At 43.1% G+C, this 23501-nt stretch overlaps 1 protein-coding gene across 1 annotated transcript in view; it reads right to left on the bottom strand.

The window, feature by feature from the left end:
* RAB1A (RAB1A, member RAS oncogene family) overlaps window positions 1–23219 on the bottom strand; it is a 33013-nt gene extending 9794 nt beyond the window's left edge. Inside the window, exons 1-3 of the mRNA XM_080999389.1 lie at window positions 22900–23219; window positions 3905–3977; window positions 1239–1334 (exon numbers count right to left, since the gene is read on the bottom strand). Of these exons, the coding sequence (XP_080855515.1) occupies window positions 1239–1334; window positions 3905–3977; window positions 22900–22922 (192 nt within the window). The 5' untranslated portion in view covers window positions 22923–23219. The remainder of the gene's footprint in view (window positions 1–1238; window positions 1335–3904; window positions 3978–22899) is intronic.
* Window positions 23220–23501: the final 282 nt, after the last annotated feature.

A 23501-nucleotide genomic window follows, 5' to 3' on the forward strand; every position in this document is an offset into this window, starting at 1 on the left:
TGCGCCCCAGGCTTCGGAATGCAGGCAGCTCTGCACAGCCCTCGGGAGATCGACGCGAAGTCGCGCCGGTCTCCCGAGGGTTGTGCAGAGCTTCCTGAAGCCTGGAGAGCGGAGGCGTCGGTGCGCACCGACCCCTCTCGCTCTCCAGGCTTCAGCGAAAGCCTGCATTCGCTCCATAGGACGCACACACATTTCCCCTCCATTTTTGGAGGGGGAAAAGTGCGTCCTATAGGGCGAAAAATACGGTAAGCTCTCCAAGAAGAGTAAGGAACCTGTGTCCTTCCAAATTAACTCCAACTGCCATCAGCCTTAGCCAGCATGGCCGCAGGTCCAGGGGTCCGGCAATATCTGGAGGGTCCAGGTTCCCCACCCCTGCTCTGAATCTTACTGTGTTTTCCTTAGTTTGCTGCTCCCTAGTATATCCCAAAGTGTCACAATTGCACTTGGTTTTCACTGTGTTCAGGGTTAATGGAGCTTGTTAACTGCATCATTGCAGAAGTCTCTTTGCATTTAGCACATTAAGATACACCAGATTTCCCAGACTTGTAGTTTGCCAATTGTTTAATTTAGAAATATCGCCTTGCTTAGCAGAGAATACAAACAGCAGTCAAGTTGATTGAAATGAAAAGTCTTCCCTGGAAAAGAGCCTATAAGAGTTCATTGTTGGCTTCTGCACAAGGTTTCCTACTCCTCCCCAGCACAGACAAAAGCAGGTTATTTTGCTTCAGGGAGTCAGAACATAGCAGCAGGAACTTAAGTCAGAAACCAAACAAGTTTCCAGTTTTAAAACTGGACCAGGAACCATATCAATGGGAACGAATTGTAAGGCCAAGCGTTGCAATAATAATAATAACAACAACGCTTGACTTGAAATCACCAGAGTGCATTTTAATTAAACATGGGTAAAAAATGTTTAATTAAACATGGGTAAAAAATCACAATTCCCCAAATTATCTGATTAGCAGCAGTAAAGCACTTGGACCATTCATTCAGCTCCTACTTCTAATATTTAACCATTTCATAGCACTACAGAAATTAACAAATGGGGCTGGATTCAACTAAGCAGTTGCACAATAAATCCTAATAGTGGTACAGGGCTGACCCCTTCTCTTCACCCCCCCCCCCCCCAAGAACAGCACATAGGAGAGATTGCACTGAAGGGACAATCATACTGGCACAATGTTGAATTCCTTCCATGAACTAGATTAGACTCACCAAGCAGAACGGGGGATACTTACTATCTGAAGTTTGATTGTTTTCCCATCTAACTCTATAGTTCTGATTTTAAAGTCCACGCCAATTGTGCTGATGTAGCTTTCTGTGTACGTATCATCCTAAATGGGAGAAGAGAAGAGAAAAGAATATCACCATTTACAAATCAGCAGCACTGTGTCCTACAAAGGCCAAACCAGAATCAAGACAAGTCAAGGTTCTGGAAAGGGTGGAGCTGAAGCCATTATACCAGCCTGTACTCTCACCTTGCGTAAACAGTGATGCAACTATATGCACCAGCAAAGGTAAGGTGTCATGGCTCACTGCAGACACGACTTGCAGTCAAAGTTTGGCCACAGTCACTACTATTGCAATATATATTTCAATAATGCAATGGGTGAGGAAACCTTAAACCACTATCTAACTGGTGTCACAGTAAGGGCTGATTCAAGTAATTCTGTCAGGGACAGAAAAGGAGCGAGAAAAGGCATGCTCAAACAGAAAAGCATGAATTATCAATATGGCGTGTGGTTTTCCATTGAACCATGCACTCCCCATTACCAACCCCAAAATATTGGGTGGGATTCAACTAAGTTATTGCACAAGTCGAATTGTATAAGGAAACTCCTTCCTCCCATCTGTTCTGGGGTTTTCATCATACCTCTGCAAATTAAGGGATGGCATAGGGCACATGCAGGGGGAAGAGAGGGAGAAGTCCTGTTGTGCAAGCTCACATAATTATTTAGTTAAATACTGTCCGCAGTTTATATTAATCAGTTTATTATTCAGTTATAATTTACTCACATGCTATATAGAGCTATTTGCTCTACATGAAAAGTTTGGGCTCAGCCTTTGTAAGATGTTATTTTTCCTGGGAATTCCCAATTACACAAAAAACCATTATAATGCACTGCATGAGTTCGCTGGGCCCTAGGAGTGGTTTTACCCAAAGAGGTTCTTTCTGCTCCAGGTTGGTTTTATCTCTTATTGTGCAAATATTTACTTACTTACTTACTATTTATTTACTTTTTCTGATATTGTTGTTTTAAGAAAAAAACTATTAAACTGTTGGGATTATTGAGATACATTGGACACCCTTTTCATTATATTACTATGAAGCAAATATATCCTCTAGACATTATTTGTTTCTGTTTTGTTCTTCTTCTGGGTTGTAAGTCCAGTATTTTGCTCACACATATTTTCTGGTTTTGCCTCTAGGGCTTCCCAATAACGTAAATTCCTCACTGGGCTAACACTGTGGAGTCTATTGTACCCAAACAGCTTTTGTGTTCGACTATGATTTTGGACGCAGGCAGCGCTGTGGTCCAAACCACAGAGCCTAGGACTTGCCAATCAGAAGGTTGGCGGTTTGAATCCCTGCGACGGGGTGAGCTCCCATTGCTTGGTCCCAGCTCCTGCCTACCTAGCAGTTTGAAAGAACGTCAAAGTGCAAGTAGATAAATAGGTACTGCTACGGCAGGAAGGGAAACAGTGTTTCCATGTGCTGCTCTGGTTTCGCCAGAAGCAGCTTAATCATGCTGGCCCCATGACCTGAAAGATGTACGCCGGCTCACTTGGCCAGTAAAGCAAGATGAGCGCCGCAACCCGAGTCGTCCACGACTGGACTTAACGGTCAGGGGTCCCTTTACCTTTAATGTTTTTGGATCATGATGATACCAATAAAGTCTTCATTAACTTGTGAATTAAGAGTTGTTGACTCTTAAGATAAGCAATAAGGGACTTTCAAAGCAGTTTGTGATGTAGCATGGAGCCTGCTTTTCAAAGTGAAAAGCATCAGGCATGCTCAAGATTCTGGCCTACCGATTCTCCCCTGCTGCCAAGTCTTAGATAAGTTATTGTATTTTAGTGTTTTGTTGGAAGCCGCCCAGAGTGGCTGGGGAAACCCAGCCAGATGGGCGGGGTATAAATAATAAATTATTATATTATTATTAGATTTAGTGAAGGAAAGAAGAAAGACAACCACCACAATGTTCCTCCCTGAGTTATAAACTAAATGTAGAACTTCATTGTCTTATGCAAAATTAGGCACAACTCACAGCTGCAAACCTTAGCATACTTATTCCAAGTATACTTGGAACTCCATGCAACTGTCCTATTGAACTCCACACAATTTACTTTCAATTTAATTGTGCATAACATTAAGCTAAGAGTTGAACCTGCTTGTGTTTCGTATTCTACAAATATTACAAATCATAGGATTAGTTCTCAATATGGCCTACAGTTATCATGTGGTAATTGCAAAGATCATATAGCAGCATGTTCAAAGAGCCTATGTTTTGATAGCTCTCCATTCAAGCTACCAAAGGAAGGAAGCTTATCAAGCAAGACTTTTTTTCACTCATCAGCTGGCATCTGAACCAATCATGCAAATGAGCTCGGCATAATTGCACAGCAAGGAGAATTCAACAATATGCGAGTTTTCAGGTGAATATGCAACTAAAAAACTAAACTTCAGTTCTGCCTGCTAGAAGAACCCATTTGAATTTGAAGGGTAACTGCACCCATACAAGGAGAACTCCTTTTCATGTGACTGTAAATTGGTATTTTCTTTTGATTATGATTAGCCAGTAGGAAAGAAAAAACAGGAAACCTGGAACACATTCATTTTTGCATTACAATCAGTTTTTAAGGTTAATCGTTAACAAAAAGTTGAAGATGCATGACAACTTACTGCAAACCTAAGCAGAAGGCAAGATTTTCCAACACCAGAGTCTCCAATCAGAAGCAGCTTGAATAAATAGTCACTGAAAAGAGAAAACCATAATTAAATCTACTATAGTATGGCACACAGCAATTGAAACTGTTGGTTCATAATACACTTTGTTCTATTTCTATCACAAACTAGGGAAATTTCACACCCGTGTGTGTGTGTTTATGAGAGACCTATACAGTGGTACCTCGGGTTACATACGCTTCAGGTTACACACTCCGCTAACCCAGAAATAGTGCTTCACGTTAAGAACTTCGCTTCAGGATGAGAACAGAAATCGTGCAGCGGCAGCGTGGGAGGCCCCATTAGCTAAAGTGGTGCTTCATGTTAAGAACAGTTTCAGGTTAAGAACGGGCCTCTGGAATGAATTAAGTACTCAGCCCGAAGTACCACTGTATAAGTAATGCTTGTACCTAAAGTACAAATTTAAAACTACAGTGGTGCCCCGCAAGACGAATGCCTCGCAAGACGAAAAACTCGCTAGACGAAAGAGTTTTCTGTTTTTTGAGTCGTTCCGCAAGACGAATTTCCCTATGGGCTTGCTTCGCAAGACGAAACGTCTTGCGAGTTCTTGCGAGTTTGTTTCCTTTTTCTTAAAGCCGCTAAGCCGTTAATAGCCGCTAATAGCCGCTAAGCCGCTAATAGCTGTGCTTCGCAAGACGAAAAAACCGCAAGACGAAGAGACTCACGGAACGGATTAATTTCGTCTTGCGAGACACCACTGTAAATTCCATGGTTACCTGGAGCTACACTTTTGTGAAGGTCCTGAAAAAGGTTAAAGATCCTTAAGTTTCTTCAAAAAACTACAAGGCTGTCCAGATGGGAACTGCTGGTTGTAGAACCTGGTCAGCTGGTTCCACAAGGTGATGTTAGGTGACTATTGTTCCACACACTGGCACGAGTGTCATCGTGTTCCACAGGGCTCTATCTTGTCTTTGGACATCATCCAGTGAATTGGAGTCTTATTTAACGTCTAAATGAAACTACAGGTTAGGGCACCTGGGCTAAGTGTCAACAGTATATAGATTACAACTAGCTTCACATCTTTTCATCCAATCCGGGTGAAGCAGTGGGCATTCTGAACCAGGAACCTAGCTTGCTAATGGACTGGATGAGGGTCAATAAACAGACAAGAGAGAAGCACTGTTGGGGGTGCTCCTAGCTGTTTATTGAGGCTCTGGTATCTTGGAACACCTTTCATAAGCTACAGCCATCTATACTCTGGTACCCTCCCAGGGTGACCACTGCAATGCATTACACATGGGGCTGTCCCCAGAGAGGCTCAATTAGCACCTATTGTCTTTTAAATGCCAGGTAAATAACGTACTATTCGTCAAAGCCTTTTAGCTTCATTTTTGGATACTGTACTAAAGCTACCCCCACAGGCTGCGTGCTGTTGCTAATATTTTAGCTGCTTTTTCATACTATATGTGTTGTTGGGGTTTTAAATTGTCTTCTTGGTAACATTCACCTTAAAAAAAGGTTTACCATGTTGCAAACTGTCTAGAGCAGGCTTCCTCAACCTCAGCCCTCCAGATGTTTTGAGACTACAATTCCCATCATCCCTGACCACTTGTCCTGCTAGCTAGGGATCATGGGAGTTGTAGGCGAAAAACATCAGGAGGGCTGAGGTTGAGGAAGCCTGGTCTAGAGGACCCAGTAGGATAAACAATACTCAAGTGTGACAAATATATAAAGGCTTCAGAGACACTTTCTAGCCCTTAAGAAGAGGTATGCACCATTGTAGAGATGGTTCAAACTCCTGTTCAGTAGCTATGAATAATAGGATGCTTAAGACATTTGTGATAGCATGGTTGATTCTTTTCCTATCTTGCCCTTCCAGAGTTTTGTGGAAGCCAGAAAAGAAAACATTGCTACTCTCAGGAGACTTCTCAATACAGTTACTTAAAAAACACTAGGCTAACAACTAATCACAGCATGGAATATGTTTTCAATAGAAGAGGGATCATGTGAAGACCACGGAGTTTGTGTAGATAGGAGAGAACTCTCACAAACCTGAAGAACAGTCCCAATGCCACATAACTTATAACCCTCTTTAAAACACTGGAAATCCCATTTTTATTAAGATTGCTGTGAAAAGCCTTTTGAACACCTAGGCTTTACTACCTGCCATAGGTTGCATTACAAAGAACCCAGTATGCATCAAGAGCAATACTACTTTCAGGTGATCATAAATCCCCTAGAGTAGCTGAAAGTAAATAATGAACAGTAATTATAGAAAGGCTTTGTATATGCAACACCACAATCCTAAACTCATTACTTGGACAAAGTAAAACTCAAATAAGATTGACTTCCAATTAGTTTGGGATTAAAATTCAAGAGTAAGAAGAGGTAGAATAATGAAAGCTAAAGGGTTCAACTAGTATGTGTGCCCCATGTTTGTTCCATGTCACGTTTAGAAGGAATAGATAATGCACAAACCACTTAAGTCCAGTATGTCATATTTATTTAAATATATAGATTACAAGCAATTATGAATACACTGAGTTGCCGCTGACCTATCTCAGTATTAGCAACTGCTAACATGATACACTTTCAGGAAATGTTTGTCTTAAAAGCTTGAGCCTGTTAAGACTGTTCAGAGAATAACACTCACTACAGTGCCAAGACTTCCTTAGAACAGATTTCTTGTTTAGCACTCCATGTTGTTAGCTTTACCTAACCAAAATAATGTGACTGTCTGTACTGCATTAACTACTATGGCAGCTGTGATTAGGTCCAGTTAAGAGTATAGGAGACATAAGGGAAGCTCATCAGAAGCACCTATTCTATTTTTAAGTGCCCTAGAGTAGCTGCAAAAATTCAAATGCATTTTCCAGATTTGACATTGGAATGAGGACCTCTCACTTTAACAGTATCAAGCAAGTTAACACTGATTAACCATCACAGTAAAAGCACTGTTATTGTTCAACGAAGTCTCTGTCCTGACAGTAATATTGAATCACTCGTTCAAAAGCATTTTCATCTTAAAAAGAACAATCTTATTATTACATTTATATCCCACTTTTTCTCCAATGAACGCAGGGTTTCTGTTTTCTGGTATAGTTTTCTGAATATTAAAAGCAGATTTGACATTGCAGATAAGTTTTCGGCAGTGGGAAGGATCCGATTATCTCAAGTGCCATTCCACATGGTATTTGATATTAAAAACCCAGAGGTAGGCTGATGAACTTTCAGACATGAGCAGCCTACATATCTTTTTTTTTAAAAAACAATTTATTGGGTTTTACAATAGAAATAAACATAATAAACAATATAACATTTGTCTTAACATAGTTTCACATTTTCTTTGGACTTCCTCACATCTCCCGCTCCCACTTTCATCGTTATAACATTTTGTCAGCAATTTATCATCTTATTTACATTCTTATATCCCTTCTATGTTTCATAATCTTATAGTTCTCAAAAGGAGTTAAATTTTCACAATCTTACTTATTTTCTTAAAAACCTCTAAATTTAGTGGTGCTCAGTTATTTTGGTCTAGCATCTTATTTAGCATTCACTCAAATTACAATGTTTTTGTAAATAATTCTTAAATTTCTTCCAGTCCTCCTCAATCCTCTCTTCTCCCAGGTCACGAATTCTGCCGGTCATTTCAGCCAGTTCCATGTAGTCTATCAGTTGCATCTGCCATTCTTCCAGTGTGGGTAGATCTTGAGTTTTCCAGTGTTTTGCGAGAAGTATCCTTGCTGCTGTTGTTGCATACATAAAAAATGTCTGGTCCTTCTTTACCACCCCTTGGCCGACAATACCCAAAAGGAAAGCCTCTGGTTTCTTAGTGAAGGTATATTTAAATACCTTTTTCAATTCATTATAAATCATTTCCCAGAACGCCTTCACTTTAGGGCAAGTCCACCAGAGGTGGAAGAACGTTCCCTCACACTCTTTACATTTCCAACACTTATTATCAGACAGGTGGTAAATTTTTGCAAGTTTGACTGGGGTCATATACCATCTATAAATCATTTTCATTACATTTTCTTTCAAAGCGTTACATGCAGTAAATTTCAATCCATTACTCCACAACCTTTCCCAGTCCTCAAACATGATATTATACCCAATGTCCTGTGCCCACCTTATCATAGCCGATTTAACCGTTTCATCTTGTGTATTCCATTTTAACAGCAAGTTATACATCCTTGAAAGTACCTTAATCTTTGGTTCTAACAATTCTGTTTCTAGTTTCGATTTCTCCACCTGGAACCCTAGTTTCTTATCATTTTTAAAAACTTCTTTAATCTGAGCATAATGTAACCAGTCTCGCACTTTGTCTTTCATTTTCTCCAAACTCTGCAATTTCCAATTATCTCCATCCTTTTCTAGTATTTCCCAATATTTTGGCCATTTAGCCTCCATATTGGGTCTTTTTCGGGCCTTAGCTTCCAAAGGTGAAAGCCACCTTGGTGTTTTATTTTCCAGCAAGTCTTTATATTTTGTCCAGACATTAAACAGTGATTTTCTGACAATATGGTTCTTAAAGGCCTTATTTGCTTTAACCTTGTCATACCATAAATATGCATGCCATCCAAAAGCATTGTTAAACCCTTCCAGATCTAACACATCAGTGTCTTCAAGAAGTAGCCAGTCTTTTAGCCAGCAGAACGCTGCGGCTTCATAATACAACTTTAGGTCTGGCAGGGCAAAGCCCCCTCTTTGTTTTGCGTCAGTTAGTATCTTAAACTTAATTCTGGGCTTTTTGCCCTGCCAGACAAACTTAGAAATATCTCTCTGCCACTTCTGAAAGCACTCCTTTTTGTCCAAAACCTGAAGTGTTTGAAATAAAAACAACATCCTTGGCAATACATTCATCTTGATAGCAGCAATTCGGCCTAACAAAGAAAGTTTCAATTTTGACCAACTATCTAAGTCTCTCTTAATTTCTGTCCAGCATTTTTCATAGTTGTCCTTAAATAGACTTAGATTTTTTGCTGTTATGTTTACCCCTAGGTATTTTACTTTTTTAACCACATTAAGTTCCGTCTCATTCTGAAACCGTTCTGACTCTGTATCAGTCAAATTTTTTCCCAAGACCTTAGTTTTCTGTTTATTTAATTTAAATCCAGCCACCCGACCAAAGTCATTAATCAGTTGTAATACTCTTTTCGTACTAGGCTCTGGCTTCTGCAGGGTCAAAACCAGGTCATCTGCAAAAGCTTTTAATTTGTATTGTTTCTGTCCGACCTGAATTCCTTCCACCAACCGATCCCCTCTAATCATGTTCAATAGCACTTCCAGAACCGAAATGAATAACAAAGGGGAGATAGGGCAACCTTGTCGTGTCCCTTTTTCAATTTTGAACTCTTCTGTAACCACATTATTAACTATCAATTTAGCTTTCTGTTCTGAATATATCGCCTCAATCCCATTCTCAAAACCCCATCCCACTCCCATCTCTTTTAAATTTCCCATCATAAATTTCCAGGAGATATTGTCAAAGGCCTTCTCCGCATCTATAAAAATTAAAACTGCTTTTGTATTTATATCTGTTTGCAAAAGTTCCAAAATGTCAATAATGTTCCTTGTATTAGCAAACAGATGTCTACCTGGGAGAAAGCCGGCCTGGTCCTTATGAATTACTTCATTTAAAACTTTTTTAAATCTACTTGCCAAAATGTCTGCAAATATTTTGTAATCCACATTTAGAAGGGAGATGGGACGGTAGTTCTTAAGTTGTGTCTTTTCAGCTTCCGACTTTGGTATTAATGTGATAAACGCTTCCTTCCACGACTCCGGTGCCCTCTTCCCCTCCATAATTTCATTGCTGACCTCCATCAAAGGTTGTATCAAATAGTCTTTTAATGTCTTATAGTACTTGGAAGTCAGCCCATCTGGCCCTGGAGATTTGCCGAGTTGCATGTTCTGAATGGCTTGTTCAATCTCCTGTCGTGTTATTTTAGAATTCAGGATTGTCCTATTTTCTTGTGACAATTTAGATAGTCCATTTCTTGCCAAAAATTGTTTAATCTCAACTTCGTCTTGCGGCCCTTGGGTGTATAGTTTTTTGAAGTATCTCTGGAAACACTTTCTAATGTCCACTGGATTCTGAATGTTTTTTCCATCAACCTCTAAGTTTGTAACCGTATTTAATCTTTGTCTTCTCTTCAACTGCCAAGCTAGCAGTTTTCCACATTTATTCGCCGACTCAAACGTTTTTTGTTTCATTAATTTAACCTTCCATTCGATTTCCTGATTTATCAGTTTAGAATATTGTGTTTGATAAAGTTTAATTTCTCTCAGAGTTGGCTGTGACTTCGGATTCACTCTTAATTTCTTCTCTAATTCTTTTATTTTATCCAAGATCTTATCTTTTTTCTCATTTTGTGTTCTTTTCTTTACTGCATTCTGTTGTATCAAGAATCCCCTCATTACAGCTTTGCTTGCGTCCCAGACGATTCTTTTTTCCACCGTAGTATTCATATTTATCTCAAAATAATCCTTCAAAACTTTTTGGGCCTTCTTAGTAATTTCCTGATCTCTGAACAAATTGTCATTCATCTTCCATCTAAAGGATCCAGTTGGTAGTAATGTCATATCCATCTTTACTGCATTATGGTCGGAACAGGTCTTTGGGCAGATTTCCACTTTTCTGACCTTAGGTGCCAGGCCTCTAGAAATCCATATTTGGTCGATTCTTGTCCAGGTCAGTTGGGCTTCAGAAAAGAATGTTCCCTCTCTTCCTAGTGGGTTCTTTGTCCTCCAAACATCAATCAAATCCATATTGTCTATCATTTCAAAAAAGGTTTTAGGTAGTCTGCCGTCTTTTGTAACATTTTGACTTTGTGACTTGTCCATGTTAGTTGATACGACCCCATTCATATCTCCCATCATTATGATTTGTTGTAGTCCAGATAATCCAGCATTGTCTCCTGCAGCTTCTTGTAAAATTCCGATTTCCCTTCATTAGGTGCATAGATTCCTAATATCAACAGTTTCTCTCCTTGATATTGTATCTCAATAGCCAAAATTCTTCCATGTTCATCTTTAAATAAGAATTTGGGTGACAGGCTCTCTTTTGCATATATCACCACGCCTCTCTTCTTGACTTTATCCGACGATACAAATTCCTGGCCCAATCTTTTATTTATTAACACTTTTCTGTGGAGCCTCGTCACATGTGTTTCTTGTAGACAGATAATGTCCAATTGTTCTTTTTTTAGTATGTGAAATATTTTCTTCCTTTTTTCCGGAATGTTACAACCATTAATATTCCAACTCAGCAATTGCAGAGACATCCTGAATTGATCTGGTTATTTCTCCAGGGGTGGTATCTTCTCTGGATCTTCAGGTTCCCCAGGTGCTGGTGTTGATGCTGGCGTTGCCCCAGGCCCAGAAGGTAATTCAATTCCTTTTTGAAGGTCCTCTCCGTGTGTAGCCAAAAATTTGTCTCTCTCTTCCAATGTTCTAATTTTGACCTTTCTCCCTCTAAAGGTAAAAGATATTCCTTGGGGAAATTCCCACCTGAATGGAATTGCGTTGCTCCTTAGTAGTTTAGCAAGTTCAGAGTAGGCGGCTCTAAGATCCAACAGTTGTCTTGGAATATCTTTGTAAATTTCAATTCTTCTATCCAAAACCTCCAGTGACTTTCCGTAGTGTAGGCCCAAAATCTTGTCCCTTTCCTCCTTTGATCTCAATGTTATCAAACAGTCTCTGGGCCTCTCCTTCTTTGTGAATCTTCCAAGTCTGAAAGCTGACACAATTTTAAAGTCCTTTTCTTCCAAATTCCAGAACTTGGAGAATTCTTTGGTCAAAAACTCAGTTAGATTTCCTTCTTCTGCCTCTTGTAGTGATCTAATCCTCAAATTATTCTCACGATTTTGCAGTTCTATCATAGAAAGATAAATCTGATGTTCCCCAACTTGTTTGGTGAGTGGTCTTACCTCTTGCTCTGAATTTTCCAATTTTTGTCTGGTATCCTCAGCCAATTTCCGATTTTCTGCTGAGGCCTCCGTTAACTGTCCAATTGCTTGTGTATTCTGTACCACTTGTATAGTTAATTTATTTAGACATTCTGTATTTTTGTCAATCTTTGCTGATTGCACATCTACTTTCTTGTCCAAAGCTTCCAATTTTTCAAAGATTTTGTCTAGAACAGAAACAGATGCTCCTGAGGCCATATCTTCCAATTGTAACTGCTCTGCTTCACCCTCTCCCTCTTTTGCCTGTGACAAGGCAACTTCTTCAACTTCTACTTCTGAGGGCAAAGTAGGTACAGATGATCTGCGTGTCTGCGAGGCTGAGGTTAGAGTTGTTAAAGTTGTTTGTCTAACTCTCCCTCTTTTTCTTGTGCCACTCATTCCAACGTTATCTATCAGTCAAGGTCACACTGAGTTATTCCCATGGGAATAGAAAGGCCCAGAGCAAGCAAACAACAAGGGAATCGAAAGTAAATGTAAATGTAAAGTCACTGTTTTAATCCAATCCTCTAGAGGGAGCTTAAAATGTCTTTCAGAGTCTAATTTAGTATCCAAGAACCTTCAGATACAAATGTTTAGCAGAGTTGATAAATAGTCACTTTGTTACAGACAGTGCTTATTTGTCTCCAAAAAGAATGTTTCAAATTTAAAAGGTCTCAATACCCTCAGATTGTTGCAAGTTCCAATATACAATATCCAAATCTGCAGTACTGACAGCTCAATCTCTCAATGCTCAGGCAGCTCCGGACCCTGGGTTTCACCTTTTAATTGTAATCCGATAAAAGGAGGAAAGTCAAGTGCAAGTAATAATTCCAAATCTTTAACTTAGAGTCTTTACTTTAGATTGCAAGTTCAGTGGATGCTTAGATCTGTAAAGTTTAAAATCTCTTTCTTTCAGCCTCCACTCCTCCAACTAGTTGCTTTTTTCAAGTTCAATGGCAGCGGAAGACGGACTTCCTGTTTCCACGTCTCTCCGCTTTCAACCAAGTTCAAGCAAATTGAGATTTTTCATTTAAAGTCTCTAATTTCAAGTGATTCAGTCTTTACTCACGAATAAGTTGCTTTTCGTCCGAATCCGAATTTTGACAGGAAAAGGGATCAGCGCTCACCGGCAGCAGCAGCGCGGCTTCGCTCCGCAGACTGTGAAACAGCTCTCAGCGCCGCAACCCCCCTCCACGCTCCGGAGCCCCTTACGGGGTTCCTTTAGCGTTTGGAGGGTCGCTTAAGGCGCCCACCGAGCCTCAAGACCACAGGCTCTTGCTGTCTGTGGTTTTCCGAAGTGGGTCTCCGCTTCGCCGTAGCGGACGACCCGTTGTCTGTGGAGCCTCCTCTCCCGTTCAGAAGAGGACCGCCATTGCCGTTCGCGCCGCCCCCGGAAGTCTACATATCGGTATGCAACTACATATCGGTATGCAACTGCTGGAAGAGATCTAAATAACAAGATTTAGAAACAAAGCTTAATGATGCAGTCCTATGCAAACTTTCCTGGGTGCAAGTGCCAATGAAACAGTGACTCTTATTTCTGAGAATACCTACCTACCGCACCCTTCATTCAAGGATCACAGGGCAGTTTACAATATAAAAACACAAACATAATAACAAACAAAATACCCCACCAACAGTTTAAAAGGCCATAGATTGTTTAATTAGCCAAAGGCTTGTGAGAAGAGGAATGTTTTTGTCTGGCACCTAAGATATGTAACAAAGGTGCCAGGTGAGCCTGTCTGGGGAGAGCATTCCTTAAATGGAGAGCCACCACAGAAAAGGCCCGCTCTCATGTTACCACCCTCCACACCTCTCAGATAATGATCACAGAGTCCAGGTCAGTTCATATGGGAAGAGGCGGTACTTGAGGTATTGGAGTTCTGAGTCCCTTAAGGCTTTATGGATCAAAACCAGAACTTTGAGTTGGGCCCGGAAACTAATTTGCAGTCAGGCCAGGATTGGCATTATATGCCCAAACTGCTTTGCCCCGTGAGCAACCTGGCCACTGAATTCTACACCAGCTGAAGTTTCCAAACCGTCTTCAGAGGCAGCCCCATGTTTAACACACTGCAGTAATCTGACCAAGAGGTTACCAGAGCACAGACAAAAGAAGTTAAGTTATCCCTGTCTAGATAGGGGCACAGCTGGGCCACCAGCCAAAGCCGATATAAGTCACTTCACTTCACTGAGGCCACCTGAGCCTCAAGCGACAACAATGGATCCAAGTACAGTGGTACCTCGGGTTACAAACGCTTCAGGTTACAGACTCCGCTAACCCAGAAATAGTACCTTCGGTTAAGAACTTTGCTTCAGGATGAGAACAGAAATCAAGTTCTGGCGGCGCGGTGGCAGCAGGAGCCCCATTAGCTAAACTGGTACTTCAGGTTAAGAACAGTTTCAGGTTAAGAACGGACCTCCAGAACGAATTAAGTTCTTAACCCGAGGTACCACTGTACCCCCAATTTGCGTACCCACTCCTTCAGACGAAGTCTAACCCCATCAAGGCCAGACAACCGCCCATCCATCTGGTCTAGGGAACCACCCACTAACACTGCTTCAGTCTTTTATGGATTGAATTTCAGTTTATTGGCTCTCACCCAGTCTATTACTGGATGAGAGACATGGGTCCAGAACATCCATTGCCACACCTACAGATGCAAAAGAGCTGTGTGTCATCAGCATATTGCTGACAATGTACTCCAAAACTCTGGACAACCCTCCCCCACAATAAAGACTTCACAGGACCGAACCCTAACCCTAACCCTAAGCATCATCCTCTGAAAATGGCCACCCAAGTAGGAGCGGAATCACTGCAAAGCGACGCCACCCACTCCTAACTCAGACAGCTGCTCCAGAAGTATACCATGGCCGATGGTATGGAAAGCAGCTGAGGGGTTGAGGAGAATTAAGAAGGACACATTACCCTGTCTCTCTCATGACAGACGTCATCCTAGAGTGTAACCAAAACAGGAAGTTTGATCAATTTATTTCCTAGGCTTCCCATGTTCATCTGCATGTTTCTCCTCTTCCTCTATTGTTTTGTTGCATCCACTTTCAGAATGAAAGGTCCCTAGGCCACTACAAATACATAAAATACAGTCCATTCTTCAGAATATCTGAACTGGGAAATCAGCAATACCAGAGAACATTTGATTTTAATGTGCTAAAACGTGCTATTATTAAAACATGCTAAGTACAGTGGTGCCTCGCAAGACGAAATTAATTCGTTCTGCGAGTTTTGTCGTCTTGCGATTTTTTTCGTCTTGCGAAGCACGGTGTCGGGAAAGTTTTGGAAAAGCTTCAAAAATCACCAAAGTCTTTAAAAGCCTCAAAAAAGGCTACCACACCGCATTCTATGAGTTGCTCCTCGAAGTCAAGTCGCAACTGTATTAACGGTGTTAAGAAAAAGGAAACAAACTTGCAAGACGTTTCCGTCTTGCGAAGCAAGCCCATAGGGAAAATCGTCTTGCGAAGCAGCTCAAAAAACAAAAAACCCTTTCATCTAGCGAGTTTTTTGTCTTGCGAGGCATTCGTCTTGCGAGGTACCACTGTACAGTCGTACCTTGGATCCCAAACGCCTTGCAAGTCGAAGTGAGTGTTCCGGTTTGTGAACGTTCTTTAGAACCCAAATGTCTGATGCGGCTTCTGATTGGTTGCAGGAGCTTCCTGCAGCCAACTGGAAGCCGCGCCTTGGTTTCCGAACGTTTTGGAAGTTGAAAGGAATTCCGGAATGGATTCCGTTCGACTTTTGAGGTGCCACTGTACTGTTAGTTCACAGCCATTATTTTATTCATATTAATCACTCACTTCTTACTGATTTCAAGGGCTGGGAGCAAAAGAACTGTGCAACTAGTTTTACATGTCCAATGGCATTACACGGGGTTGCTTCACTTGCACATTAGCCTCTCCTACTATTGTGCAAACTAGTTCTGAAAACCAAGGATACTTCCATAAGGATCTGGCACACCAGACTGCATTCTTCACAAAGGCAAAAAGAGCCACTGACCTGCACAAGTCCTTGGATGGGCCTAAAGTAGTTCACTAAATCCCTGCCATTAAATCTATATGGACTATAGTAACAACATTCTTCACTAATCCATACACAAGATGCAGCCCTTTTTGGAAATACTGGATTAAAACAAACATTTGCAGCAAATAATTATTCACTGCTGATCTCCTATTTTAGACACACCAGAAACTGAAATGAACTCTTGTCATCAGAATCATCCATTTTATTTCCATATTGCCCTTCCTCACATGGGAGCTTAAGGAGATGAAGATTAAAAAATCCAAAAACAACTGAAAGCACCTAAAAATCACACCTCAAAAATTAAAAAAGCATTGGTAGGTATTGGGGGAGGCAGCCCTTTACATTCTTGGGCCCCACACCATTTGGGGCTTTACACCAGTATCAGCACCTTGAATTGGCCCTGGTAGCACATGCAGTCTCAGCTTGCTGCCTTGCTGAGCAGGGAGTTCGGCCACCTGGGCCTCCAGGGAAAGTCTGGAATTAAGGAAGAAGCCCAAGCTAAATACCTCAAAGGGAGCACAACCCTAACCAGAACAAGTTGTCTCCCCAATTTCTGGAGATGAGGACCACCAATCTACAACACCTCCAGATCATCAGCATTCAGCCTCAGTTTATTGGCCCCCATCTAGCCCATCATTCATCCCCACACTGGTCCAGCACAGCCTCTCCCATGCACGTAGAATGGAGAGAGAAGAGAGTATCACTCCAAATTTTGGGATGACAGTTAGCCAGCAGCTTCACAGAAGTATGAAACAACATGGTGGACAGAATATACCCCCACAGAGCAACACACCACAAGTACCACAAGGTCAAGCAGCAGTTCCCCAGCACTACCCTCTGGTTACAATCCTGCAGGTAGGAGCAGGAATGCTGTTAACATGGTCAAACACTGCTAAGAGATCAAAAGCCATCCAAGTCAAAAATCTCCCTGCCCCTCTCTCCAAAGGTTATCAATAACCAAGATGACCAAGACTGTTTCAGGGTCAAATCCAGATCTGTAGATAGACTGCCTCAGCTTTGACAGAAAAGGGAGGGTGGGGGGAAGCTTTGCGGAGGGAACAGTAGCTGAGAGAGGGGAGGCTTCGCTTCCCTGCCTGGTCATGCAGAGGGGGCTGGGAGAAAGCCATCCTCTGCAGTGTTGGGGAAGGGGAAGAAATTAGGAAAGCTCCACCTGACAGAGGGAGGGAGACAGTGATAGAAACTGGGATAGGATTGCTAGGAGTCATGTGGCTTCTGGGACCTAGGTTGCGGGTGCCAAAACAAAATGTCTAAGCAACATTTTTTTTTTTTTTTAATGCTGGTAGTGGGGCAGCCTCACAGAAAAAAAAGGTGCTAGGCAAATCAGGGGAGGTGCAGGGTAGTGTGGCACCAAAAGACACGTATTTTGCTACCACTCTACCCTGTCAAACACCTGCTTCACCATCAGCATAGAACAAAAAGAGAGGTGTTTTTTGGCTGCTGTGCTACTGGGCAAATAAGGCGTGAGTCATTTGCTACCACTGTGGCTGGCAGGCCAGCTGACTGCAAACAGGCAGGTGGAGATGCTAGGTGCCAAGGGTGGCTCCTGAACATTTCCATCCTGTCGCAAAAGGCTGGCTACCTGATACAAAATGCGACTGGCACCCGGCTAATTTCAAACGCTGGAGGGAGAATAGGAGCTCTCCTGCTGCTGTCGCCTTGTGGAGCAAGAGGGTCATGGGGTTGTTTGGAGCCATAACACACCTGACACTGAAGTCTGGAAGCTGTGGGAGCTGCTTAAGAAGTTGCAGCAGCAGAACAAGCAGCTCTACAACTGCAGTGCCAGTAGGGCTCCAGGCAGCCGCCGCAAACAGCTTCTCGGCAGAATCCACAGCGGCATGGGGTAGGAGTCTGTATGCCACTGATTGTGCCACTTGCCGTGGCCGTCGGCACCCTGCTGTTGCCTTTGCCACTGTTCCCTGCCACCAGCCTTCTGCTGCCTGGTCTCAAGAGTCACTGCCTCGGCTCCAACAAAACTGAGCCCAGGTGGCCTCTGCTGAGTGGGTAAAAAAAGGAAGAGGAAGCGGCTTGGCACCGGTGGATGTTTCGGCGACAGGGGAAGCAGCAGAGAATGGCAGCCTTATTATCAGTGGAGCTGCTGAAGCCTGATGAGCTGGACTGGCTGTGGGGAATCACCTGGCTCATGCAGCACCCAAAGATGTGATTCTTTTGGTGCTGTGCAAGCCAGGAGATCTGTGGGGCACCATGGCACAAATGGGACTAGACAATGTGTTTTGGAGCCCCACAACCCAGGTTCCAGGTGCCATGTGGTACCTAGCTTTGAACACTGCCTCAGATGTCATAGCCTAACCCTCACATCATACCTTCCCTCAACCCTGCTGACCCACGCTCTGAGCTCTCTCTGTCCCCCATCTCCCAGTCACATGCTCTTTTCTTACTAATTTCAGCGGAACACAAGAGGAGAAACTAAATCCAGCCATAATCAAGTGCGGGATGCAACAACAAATTAGATTGTTGGAACCCAAGTTTAGACTGGCAGCATTTCTGTGCAGTACTTTAGCCATACAATGCTAAAAAGATGTGTATCTTAGCTTTTTCTTCACCATTCATGCAGATCAAATGGGTTTCTAAAGTTGGTAGTACTAGTAAACTCTAACATCCTATTGCAAATCAAATTAACATGGGAAAACACAACCTGAGTCTCTTGATGGCTGGGACACAATCTGTCCAAAATTAAGTAGTACCTACTTAACTTTCTCTCAGCTGTGGGAGGATTTTGTCTTTGGTAACTTGCTGTTTTTTAATAATCAGCTGTCTCCGCATCCCCACAATGATCTGACTATATTTCCTAATCCCATCCACCCTCCCGATAATTCAGCAGACTCCTAGAAAACTTCACGTTGGCACTCTTTAAAATAATCACAGCTCCACAGTCAACAGATTCACCTCTTGAAATTATTTACCAGACAAGACAGATTTATGTCAAATTATCTGCTACCTATGAGCTCACTTCAAAGACACAAAAAGATATCACTCAGTATTCCAATCTGAAACATCAAGAAACTTGTTACTGCAATTTAAATATCCACAGCATATCAAAACAAGTTACAGCTGTGTTGTTGTTTTTTCAAAAGGGGGTATTAGGATGAAACATGGATACAACACCTGACCATTTCTTTAATGTTTCTGTTGCAGAATACAGTATTAGAAACAAATACAAACTTCCTAGAGCTGGGGCACTGCTAGGTACTAAAATGACTCACAGCACAGGCTCATGAAATAAATTTGCAGAAAATGTGCTTATGCTAATTTACATGCATGGGTGCAAAATTTTGGCTGAATTTCATAGGGGAAACTTTTTTGCCTCTTGCTATGGGTTTCCAAAAGAATTTCATTGGTATAGTGGGTTATAGCCATTGCTAATCCTGTTCAGAGTAGACCTAGTGAAGTTAAGTAACATGGCTAACTTAGGTTGATTAATTTCAGTGGGTCTACTTTGAGAAGAACTTAATAAATGGATTGGGTCCTACACCCCACCTACATTCTATATGCACCTATTAAAAACTTGAAGAAATCTTGTCCAATATCTAACATAACACTCATGCTCTCTTTCACAAACACTTCTCCTTCCACATGCCATTCAGCTATTGCATATATTCACAAGTCCCCTATCACCAGTCAATACCATCGACACACAATATTCAACAACCACTATCTATACTAGAATTGGGAAGCAAATGAAAACAGAGGGTGGTGGGGTCTCAAAGCACTGTGCTTTGCAGTTCACCCAGCCCTCCTATAGGCAGGCTTATTTTTATTTTTTTGGACTGGGGGAGGTGAGATGAACCATGGTCCAGCACAAAAGACCCAGGGTCAGTCCCCAACATCACCCCTGCCTAGTGTCCCCATACAAAGTTTTGAGGGTCATAATAAATTTAGATTTATTGCCCTACAGTGTCACTGCTGTTGCCAGAAGCAGAACATGATCTCCTGATAGCAGCCTACACAGTTCTCAAGAGAGGAAGAACTTTAAAAAGTGCAGGGGTCAAAGAAGTTCAACAGTTAAACAACCATTTTAAACAGCTAAATAACTTCTTTTCTTAGAAGCTATCACTGTGATGCAGCAACATTGCAAAATTAACGTTAAGCCCACAAAGCATTTTGTAAGCATCATGTGGTGAGCACATGACCAGCAGCTAAGTGAAGGGTAGACATCTATGTCAAGCAGTCAACAGCAATTGGTTGAAAAGTGTGTTAGATGAACTGCCAGAATGAGACAAGACTTCACTTTATTCCTTACAGCTTAAATTTAGGGAACTCAACTAAGCTTTACTACATTTTAATACAAAACAGCAGGGTTCATTAGAAAATAAGCTTGTATGGCAGCCTTAAGGGCGTAAGTAAAGTAGGCCTGCTATGTGCGCAATTGCTTCTCAGTGTAGAGGAGAAAATATCATTAACTTTTCATGACGTGTCATAAAATCTTCTCACTCCCCATCTGTGACCACTGCTGTTTGTAACCCAAACTCCCATGGGACAACATTACAGGCTTCCTTCATTTCCCTTTCATTCACCTTCACGTTTGTTAAGTTTCTAATACATTTTGAAGACAGCTGAAGCCCGAAAGTGTTTCAGTAGTGTAAACAGAGTCAACTGCTAAGAGTGCAATTTTCAGCCAACAATTTCTTGCCTCAATTGTTAAATCCACTAGATGGCTACTCCCAGCTTCATTCCACTTCCTGCACTATGGAAATAATACTGACTTCTCTGTTAAAGCAGGGCTGAAACCACAAGGCCTCTGGGTTGACTGTGCTCCTATATGGCAGGAGTAGAGAATCTGATCCAGCCCCCCTCTATCTGACCCTTGAGATTCTCCCCAGTCACACCCTCTAGTATCTGTGCTCTGCTGGAATGTGTTCTTAACTATGGAAGTGCCTCTTGCTTGTCTGGATGGGTGACAGAAGGACGTGTATGAGTTCTAAAGTACTGTACAAAGGTAAAACTTACATTCATTGCTCCACCCACTTTTGCCTCTGTACCTGCTCACCACTGACAAGCTCCATAAAGTTGCACAGAAAAGAATGCAGCCCTTGCGTTCCCCATCCCTGCTAAATTTATTTTTTTTTTAAATATTGACCACACTTTCAAATAAAATATTGCAAGGCAGTAAACCACCTAAAAACACCAATACGGGAACCTGAGGTGCTCAGAATTTGTGGTCTATCTTCACATTTGTGTAAGAACAATCCAAGTCCATCATAACTGCGAGCGAGGACAGGAGATAGTCTGCACCACTACTTCTGTACTGTCCCTCCTATATTCTGAAGCACATAGTGACACTGATACCAGTTTTTCCAGTCTTCTGCAGCTGGCCAACTAAGCTGCATGTTCACCTGAATCTCAGATCCCTTCATTAAGATACTGATGCTACTAAACTAAGAAAAAGGAGTTTGGACAAGACAGCAGGCCTTCAGGGGGAGAGAAGCAAACAATGAAAATTGGGACGGGGAGGCTGGGAAGAGAAACTGGTAGGTGGAAAAGACAAATATGGGAGAGTTGACAGGCATAGCAACAAAGATGCAGTTGTAGAGGCTTGTAAGGCAAACGGTGAAGGGTGTCGCTGAGATACCTAAGTGAAGATAGAGACTGCACCTGCAAAGAGGGAAAGAGTGTATAAAGAGAACAGAAGAAATGTTGAGAGAGAGAAGTTCAGGGAGGCCTGTAGCCACGGGGTGGGAGAGGAATAAATACACTTATGGGTTACAGAAAAAAAAGAGGAGGTGAAGAGAGAGATTACAATTAAAAGTTACAGCTGAGGGCACAAAGCAGGGGTCAGAGCACAGGACTTAAACCTGGGAGACCATTCAGTCACAACTCATGCAAGCGATGTAGATCAGTTGGTACGGCATAAGACTCTTAATCTCAGGGTTGTGGGTTCGAGTCCCACGCTGGGCAAAATTTTCCTGCATTGCAGAGGGCTGGACTAAATGATCCTCATGGTCCCTTCTAAATCTACAATTCTATGATTCTATCCTGGGTAACTTTGGGCTAGTTACCTATCCTATATCAAAGGAATGTTGTGAGGATTAAAAAGAGGCGAGCCACATATACTGTCCTGTGCTCACTGGAGAAAAAGTGGATTTTTTTTTAAAACAGCCCCCACTGACTTTCAGAGATTAAAATACTAACACAGCTCTAGTGTGTTAGTGAAAGCATTTTACACAGTGTGATTTAAGTTGTGCACCTCTACTATAAGGTTTGCCAGCAAGTATGCATACTACTACTTAGCATCTGGGCTCCACAATTTAAAGTTTGAGTTGCATACAACATAGGTGTGCAGAACACAAAGGCACAAGAACGGAATCGGGCAAAACCATATCTCACAAACACTTTTTAAAAGAGATTGTTTTGCCAGAATCTGTTCTTGTGCCTTTGTGTTCTGCGCACCTATGCTGAATGCAACTCAAACGTTAAATAGCGGAGCCCAGACGCTAAGTAAGTAGTATGCATAGTTGCATACTATAGTAGTAGAGGTGCACAACTCACATCACGCTATATATCTCTCCACAGCAGAAACTGTTACCGAGAATGTCATCAGGAAGCTGTGACATCCATTCCCCTAATACTGGGGCCCCTTTATAGATCCTCGCCGGCCAAATCCGCCCAAACCGTCCCCCTCCCGGCCCCACAACAGGACTTGGGAGAAAAACCCTCAGGCACATTCAATTCCACCAGTTCGTCTCCACAGGACCCCCCCCCCGCCTCAATATTCCATTAATACCACTTTTTCGCAGGCCCTTCAGCCCCCTGCTTTCTGCGGCTGGGAGGCCAGTGGGAGCAACTCACCGCCCCCCACCCCGCGTCCAGCCCCTTCACCCCAGAGATATTTGCCCCCCCGCACCTACTCCCTTCGACTTCCGCGTCGCCCCCAACCCCGAATTAGGGTTTCCCCCTCCCCCCCTCATAGCCCCCCCCTTCGGCCCACACGCAGGCGCAGAGCGACCCTCCCCTGGCGCGGCGCTACTCACTATTCGGGATTCATGCTTGACATGTCAGCGGGGCCCCGCGGCCTGTGAAGAACGAGCTCGCTCCGCGGAGCAGGCGGCGGTCAGACCCACCGGTGGCGGCGGCGGCGGCGGCTCCTCCCGGCGGTCAGGTTCCCTTTATCCGACCGAGCAGCGGAGGGGCGAGCGGAGGGCAGCACCGGCAAACGGACGCGGCGTCTCCCTTCTTGGCCGGGCTCCACTCCTCCCCTCACAGGCGGCAGGCAGCGTCCGCTCCGGCACCCAGATCCCAAAATGGCTGCCGGCCCCGCGAACCAGGAAACAGAGAGGCACCCGAGAGGAGGGGCCGGGCTTACATTGCGGCGCCCGAGCGGGGGAGGCCTTCTCGGGGCACGCCGGGAAATGGAGTCTCCGCGGGAGAAGGAGGCCCTCGGCCCGCCGCGGAGGCGTGAGGAGGGAGAGAACTCAGTTTCCCGGCGGCGCCCTCGGCGCAGCTGGCGCGTGCGCGGTCCGGGTCGCCTGTCTCCCCCGCGGCTTCCCGGTTGACTCAACTCCGATGTTCTGGTAGCGGATTGGCTGGCGGGCGAGGCCGGCCGGGTTGACGTCAGCAAGGAAACGTGGCAGCT

The sequence above is a fragment of the Podarcis pityusensis genome (assembly GCF_964106645.2).
Source record: "Podarcis pityusensis genome assembly, chromosome: 3".
NCBI classification, from domain to species: Eukaryota; Metazoa; Chordata; class Lepidosauria; order Squamata; family Lacertidae; genus Podarcis; species Podarcis pityusensis.